General features: G+C 50.6%; 1 protein-coding gene across 1 annotated transcript; it reads left to right on the forward strand.

The window, feature by feature from the left end:
• Positions 1 to 445: 445 nt before the first annotated feature.
• Positions 446 to 2,913, forward strand: CHAC1 (ChaC glutathione specific gamma-glutamylcyclotransferase 1). The gene is made up of 3 exons (XM_065839483.2): positions 446 to 750; positions 833 to 868; positions 1,082 to 2,913. The coding sequence occupies exons 1-3, from the start codon at positions 508 to 510 to the stop codon at positions 1,511 to 1,513; spliced, it is 711 nt and encodes a 236-aa protein (XP_065695555.1). The 5' UTR covers positions 446 to 507; the 3' UTR covers positions 1,514 to 2,913.
• Positions 2,914 to 7,089: the final 4,176 nt, after the last annotated feature.

The raw sequence follows: 7,089 nt of genomic DNA on the forward strand, positions 1-7,089 counted from the left end.
GCAGGCTCCCGAGGCGGGCTTGCCCGCGCATTCTGCTCCCTTCGGGCACGGTGCAGTCTGCTCTGTCCACTCCAGCACCGCGGCGCTGGCCGGGCCACCGCGCCGGGGACGAGCAGCCGCTGCCCCCTGTGCACAGGGATCTGACAGCGGCTGGTCCGCTGGGGTCACCGGGCGGGAATCCCGCGGAGTTCCCCCGGCAGCTTTCCCCGAGCGCTGACAGAACGGGCCGACCCCTCGGCTGCCACCGCGGGCCCTCCCGCCCTGTCCCCGACTAGGGGCCGGGGTCTTCTCACGCCGCGCGCGGGCTCAGGGTAACGGCCGCCGCGCGCGCCCGCCTGACGCAACCCCGCTCGCTCTGCCCCACGCGCGGCGAAACATCCCGCCCGCGTTGCATCACCCGGCGCGAGCCGCGCCCCCCGCGGCGGGCGGGGCGGGCGGGGGCGGGGCCGGCGGCCCGGGCGCCCTTTAAAGCGGCCCGCGATACCCCGGCCCGGCACCGACCGCGCCATGAAGCGAGACCCACTGCCCCTCGAGGAACGGCCCGAGCAGCCGCCCGTTCCGCTCCTCTCCGCCGCGGCCCCGGGGGAGCCGGGCGGCGCGGAGCTGGCACAGCCGGTGTGGATCTTCGGGTACGGCTCGCTGGTGTGGAGGCCGGGCTTCGAGTTCACGTCGCGCAAGGTGGGCTTCATCCGCGGGTACAGCCGGCGTTTCTGGCAGGGAGACACGTTCCACCGCGGCAGCGAGAGGATGGTAAGCGCGGGGGCGGTCGTTGGGGGGGCGCGGGCTGGCGCGGGCTCGGCCTCTAACGGGTGTCCCCTTGTCTCCCGCACAGCCCGGCCGGGTGGTGACGCTGCTGGAGGATCGCGGGGTGAGTACCGGGACCGGGGCGGGGGCGTCAGCATCAGCAGCTGCACACGGGTCTAGGCAGCCGAGTGCTCTGCTGCCCGCCGGGGTCGTGGGGGCGCGCGTTGCTCTTCTCTGTGCAGAAACCCCAAAGCAGGGCAGGTGGGCTTTGAAATACCACTGGACTCGTCCCCTGCAGCTACAGCATCCGATAACCACCTTGCTCTTTCATTTTTAGGCATGCACGTGGGGTGTAGCCTACGAAGTCCGTGGGGAACAGATTGCTGCATCGCTCGAGTATCTCAACATGCGAGAAGCTGTCTTGGGAGGCTACGACACCAAATTGGTGAAGTTCCACCCTCAGGAGAAAGATGCAGAGGAACCCATCCTGGCTCTTGTTTACATTGCAACACCCCAGAACCCTTCTTACCTTGGCCCAGCGTCTGAAGAAGACATTGCAGCTCAAATCATTGTCTCAAGTGGTTGTGCTGGTCATAACATTGAGTACTTGCTGAGACTGGCAGACTTTATGCGTTACTTTTGTCCTCAAGCAGAGGATAAACATCTCTTCTCCATTGAAGAGGCTCTTATTTCCATCCTTCCATGCCTATACTGCACAGAGGAGTCTGCAGAAGAAACTGCAAGTGTCCCTCAGAAGTCTAAGGGTTGAAGCAGAAAGTTGTTTTTGCAGGGTCCCAGTAGAAGGGACATAAGGGAAAAAGCAAGGGGGACAGTCAACTCTGATAAAATGTACTGGACTGAGCAAATAAAGGGAGAATTAGCAAGTAGTAGGGGAGGGAGGAAGTGGAGTAAAATGCACTTGCTGTAGGACTTGATTAGTACCTGTTACGCTCCTTACCTGTAGTACCACGATAGCCGTCACCGCTTTCCAGGTGGGGAGCAGGGATCTTCACTGGAACTTTGCTCTGTAAGACTTGCTTCCAGGGGTCAAACCTGAAGCACTCATTTTCTTTAGAGAAGAAAGGGGCTCATCTATTCTGTGCACTTTTTTTTTTTCTTTTTTTTTTGTAATTTGAAAGCTAGTTGAGCAGGACTTGACTGGGTTTAAGCAGTATGTATGTAATTCTACCTCAGACTGGCAAAAAGCTGTTTGTGTGGTGCTGGAGACTTGGGCAGGGTCTGCCAAATAAGACCTTTTTTTCCCCTGCCATGTCTCACCTCCAGTACAATGACTGAAAAAAGTATAAAATTGTAGAACCTGACACTAAATTTCAGGACTTCTGTGCAATATGAAGTGAACTAGTCTCTGTAGGCTCTTTAGATCCTACTTCCTTATGTTGTGAAGGATCACAGTAATGCACTTATTTTCTAAAATGTTGTATTTATTATGTGTTGTATTTCTCCTTAGGAGGGGTAGCTGAACTGCTCACATGCCACAGTGGTATGTAGCCCATATTCAACTTTGCATTTGTGCCTTCTAGTTTTAAATTAGTTTTCTGAGGAGCTAAGCCTGCTTTAATGATGGAAGCTTTTCTCCGAGCTTCCCTGACCTTGTGCTGCTACAGACTCGACTGACTCCATAAGAAATGGCCCTGCCTGTGCGGGCAGCCTGTGCTGTCTGCAGGGAAGCTGTCTGGATGCAGCAGCACTTTAACTAGCCCTGTGCTGGACAAATGTCTGGTGCTTCAGGATGAGGTGGGTTTCTGCAGAAGCGTTGGAGGGTTCTAGTTCCACACCTGGGAGTCTGTCATGCTTTTATTTGGCTGCGAAGGACCATGACAGAGCATATTTGCAAGCTTTTGAGCTACTGCAAAGCCTGCCTTGATTGTACTAGGCAGAGCCACTGCTGCAAGCTCAGACTCTTCAGCTTTATGTATTAACAGCATGAAAACCCATAGTATTTAGTAAGAAAACTGCTGCTACTGCAACCGCAGCAAAATAGATCTTGAGAATCGACCCCTGTGACATTTGACTCCTCCCAAATATCATGTCTTTTTTACTGTCAAAAAAAAATAGGATAGGGACTGTTTGTATTACTGTGGCTTGTATGTATATGAAGTGGTACTGTGCTGTGCCCAGTAATAAAACAGACAAAGTTAGTCTTCTTTACTTTGGTGTTGGTCTTTTTTATTACTGACTTAATTAAAAAATAATCAGTTTGAACTTTATTTTTTTAAAGCAAAAACAAACAAAAACCTTACCAGGTAAGGCTAGTTTAGTTTTTGCGTGGTTTTGGGCCCAAAAAAAAAAAAAGGCAACCTCACTGCTGAACTACTGGAAGACACTCATTGACTCTCTCCCTTGGAGACTTGCCTATTCCCAGCTTCCTGCTCTTGTTGATTCTGAAGTGCTGGGGCTGGCAGCGGACACGAGCCGGCCATCCTGACTGTACAGGGCAGTCACAGAAATTTAATTCTCCCTTGGCAGGTGGAAGGATTCTTGTTCTGGTGTAACTTGGCATTGCTGTTTCCAATAAGTAATAGTGAAAGGACAGGAAGGTGCCCCCCCCAGCCAGACCTGCTGACTGCAGCATGGGGGATGGTGATTTCTCTTCTGCCTGGTGCACTGGGCACTGTACTGCTGCCCTTCTGAGTCCTCCGGTTACCAGCTGCCTCTGCACTGGCAGATCACTGTACCTATCTGTATTACCTGACTCAGGACCTGAGTGATGAAGTGAAAACTAACCAAAACAATAGAATTTACTACTAATTAAAGGTGGGTCCATGTTTCAAGGATAATAGACTAGAGGAAAACTACACTTTCCCTGTTCTGTGATGGCTCTTGCTGCAAATGAGCAGCTGCATCTCCCCATGGGGAGATTCCCTCGGCTGGAAAATCAAAGGGTTAAAGAATCAACTTACCTGCAGGGGAACATGCCCTTACTAGTATGTGGCTGGGGTCAGGTACTAAAATATCCCCAGATAACACCTTCACACCTTTCAAGTATACAAAGGTACAAAGATGCCACTGACAGGAATTAACAGCAGATGCCCCCTCACATGGAGGGCCCCTTGCTTTGCCCATCCTGGTTACTCTGGGCTGGCCCCATGATTTTTCAGAATTGGAGTGAGTATTTGTGAAAAACCCATCAGCACCAGGGATGTTCCTGCAGCTGCTCTTTCTTCTTCCCTTGATAAACTAAGTATTTTAAGCACAGATAGACCACTTCACTAAACCATCATTTTCTTCCCAATGGGGTCTTTGCATTGGACTTCCAAAGCCTATGCTTGTACTGCTACTCAAAGACAGGACCACAGTGGCTTGTCTCTGAGGAACCAAATGTGAGGAACACGCTGCTTGGAGGCAGCCATACAGCCATGGCACTTGGGAGCGATGGGCCAATGGTGACACACAAGGACAGTGTGCTACCCCACAAATATTTCACTACAGGCTTCCCCTCCCTGTGTCACAACTCGCCAGCCCAGGGGAAGCAGCTGGCTGTGGACACAGCTCCAGCTTCTGGCAGCTCCACCACTGACCTGATGGCTGACCTGGGAAAGGGCACTCATGTCATCAGAGGGTGAGACAACCGCCCTCATTTGAAAAGTGCTGCCAGACATTTCTGAAGATGCTTCCATATCTAGTGGCTTCCTCTTGCACATGGAGTTTTCTCTGATTTCCCTGTGACAACCTCGTGCCTATTAGGTCACCTCGCATTAGAAACCACTTGCAACAGAAACGTTTACAATCACTATCAATCACAAACTTTCCAAGTCTAAAATCAGCACAATTCACGTGATTTCAATCCCTTCTTCAGCCTTTTCCATTTTCCTTCCCAGCAGTTCCCACACAGCCCCCAGAACAAGGGCCTGAGTCATCACTTCCTTGAGTATATTAGGACAGGACCAACCCAGCTGCTTTGCAGTGGCACAAACAGCTAAATACAGATGACAACAGTTAATCCAGCTCTGGCCTTCATATGTAGAAAGTGCTCCTGACGGTACATAGTCCTTAATAGAGCAGGAGAAAGGATACAAAAACTCAGAAATTGTAAAAAGATTCAAGACAAAACCAGAAGAAAAAATCTCTGGTTCTTAGGTGCTACAGTATGATCTCATTTTCAGGGTGGAGTGTTGAGAACTAAGGAAACTTCACAGCAGTAAATCTCTACCAAGGTAATTCCAGCTTTAGTAAAACATAGTTTAAACACAGCATCACCAGAGTGTGAACTTAACCCATGCTTGGTCTACTTTTCTAGATGAGATGCCAGGTCAGAAAATTAGTGATCCCAAACTCTTATTTATGGTCGATGGCAACACAGGCACACAGCTCAGCGAGGGCAGGAGGTGGTAGGAGAGGACAATGGCCTAGGGGAAGGGTAGGGAACAGACCAGCATTCCTCAGCTGGGCGCAAAAGCAGCTAATGGCTTAGCTGAGTCTACTTGAGGGTACATCTGAGCATCCAGCACAGATTTTGAAGGCAATGGCGGAGCCAGTGTGGGATCTCGGTCCCAGAAGAGCTGAGGGGCAGCAGCACAGCTCTGCATGTGGACCCACAGTCTCTCGAGGGTCCCTGGGGCTCTGCCATGTGTGGCAGGGAGAGGCTTGCAGGTGGTGTGCGAGTCACAGGGAATCAATGCCACACACTGGATTTAGCAACTGTCACAGGAGCTGCAACTGGTTGTATGTAGGACATGTGTTGTTCCATATGTGTCTGCTTGCCGCTCAAGAGAGAGGCTGAAATGTGGATTTAATTACCTATAGATGTTTCAAAGGCAAAGGAAAAGCAAAAGATAAAAAAACCCAAAGAATGTTTCTCTCTGCTTCTGGACAGCATCCACAGCCCCAGATGGGCTGACAGGCAGGTGCAAGCAAGCAAGCAGCCGGTGAGCCTCTGTTCCGGAGTCTGCAAAGGCTGCACTGAGAAGCACTCCTGTCTGCAGCAGAGGCTGGGCAGCACTGGGTGCTCACCACATACAGAACATGTGTCCAGAAACAGCCTCTGGCTTGGTTACAGCCTGTTCTTCTGCTCCTGCTACCAGGAAAAGATTGGATAGTGAAGCAGGAGAAAGAAAAGAGGTCTACTGGCTGTAAGGCTGTGCCAGGTCAAGTGAAACTGACTTTGCATAAAATGCTCAGCACAAAACATTCAGATGTGGTCACCTGTGCACTTCTCCATATAACATGTTCCAGATAGTTCAGTGCCAGAATGGTAGCACTGCCAACATGTCCCAAAACCTGGGAGTCAATCTAGGCCTGGAAATCCTTTGTGAAACTTTAAATCGGTTTGTGTCACATTCAGCTCAATAACCTCATCCCAAAGGCAGAGGGGAAAATGAATGAGCAGTATTTGGTTGAGAGATTTTCTCCAAGTTGGACTTCTTGCTTTGGCACTGTCAGTGTTCACGACATGCCACATACTTCGGTACACTAAATCCAAAGGGTTTTTTCAGAACACAAGGACAGATGCAACATAAAAAAGCACGGTCCCAGCACCTGACTGGGCAGCGATGTGTCCCTGGCACACAGCCCAGCACAGCACGGCATGCTTCCCTGCGCACGGGAGGAACAGGAAGGGATAAAAAGTAGATTTACAGTGAGGATATGGAAAAACTACACTTGCAGAAAAACCAGCAGCCACTCAGCGAACTTTGGAATTTACTACTAACTGGTTGCCTTGGCTTAAGTGAAAACCTCCCTAATTTATATGCTGTATTAAGTCATGAGACAAGCCCCGTATGGCTTTGAAAGAGCCTTGGGCCCAGGCGGGCAGGGAGGGTGGAAGGAAGTGGGCATTCTGGGCAGCACTGGGGAAGCTCTACACGCTTTGTTTACAAACCCTGTACACTTTTTGTTTGGCTTTTGGATGTGTTTTATTCTTTCCCAACTCCCTTTTCATCGTACCATAGTGCCAGCCACACTGATGAGTGTTTATGCTTGTGAATTCCTGAAGCACAGCCAGTACCTTGAACTCCAGAGAATGAGACTGAAATAACGTAAAAGGTCAGGGAAGTTCAAAGCTGCCATTTTCCTAGCTGGGGACACCACACTGTTCCCAGACCATGCTGGGCTGCTCTGGGGACACAAAAACAAAGACTTCTCTCTCATGTCCTCCTGTTTACACCGTTTTTTGACTCCCTCACCTCAGTGTTCTAACAGGACTAATTTCCATGAAGCTTCAATTAAAACCACCAGAGATCAGTTTGGCCTGAGCCTGACAACTGAAGAGACACCTGATGGACACTGGCACTTGAAACTCCTGTCACCAAAGGAAAGGGGAGATTTTTATCCCAACTGCTCAACCCCCCCTGGCTCACACAGTAGCAGCAAGCCCCAGAGTTCTGC

This window comes from Patagioenas fasciata, chromosome 5 (assembly GCF_037038585.1).
Source record: "Patagioenas fasciata isolate bPatFas1 chromosome 5, bPatFas1.hap1, whole genome shotgun sequence".
NCBI lineage: Eukaryota > Metazoa > Chordata > Aves > Columbiformes > Columbidae > Patagioenas > Patagioenas fasciata.

Excerpts from the sequence above, each read along its gene's own strand:
- CHAC1 (XM_065839483.2), top strand. The coding sequence starts at position 508 with ATGAAGCGAGACCCACTGCCCCTCGAGGAACGGCCCGAGCAGCCGCCC. Across the intron at positions 751-832 it reads ACCGCGGCAGCGAGAGGATG|CCCGGCCGGGTGGTGACGCT; the intron begins GTAAGCGCGGGG and ends TCTCCCGCACAG. Across the intron at positions 869-1,081 it reads CGCTGCTGGAGGATCGCGGG|GCATGCACGTGGGGTGTAGC; the intron begins GTGAGTACCGGG and ends TTTCATTTTTAG.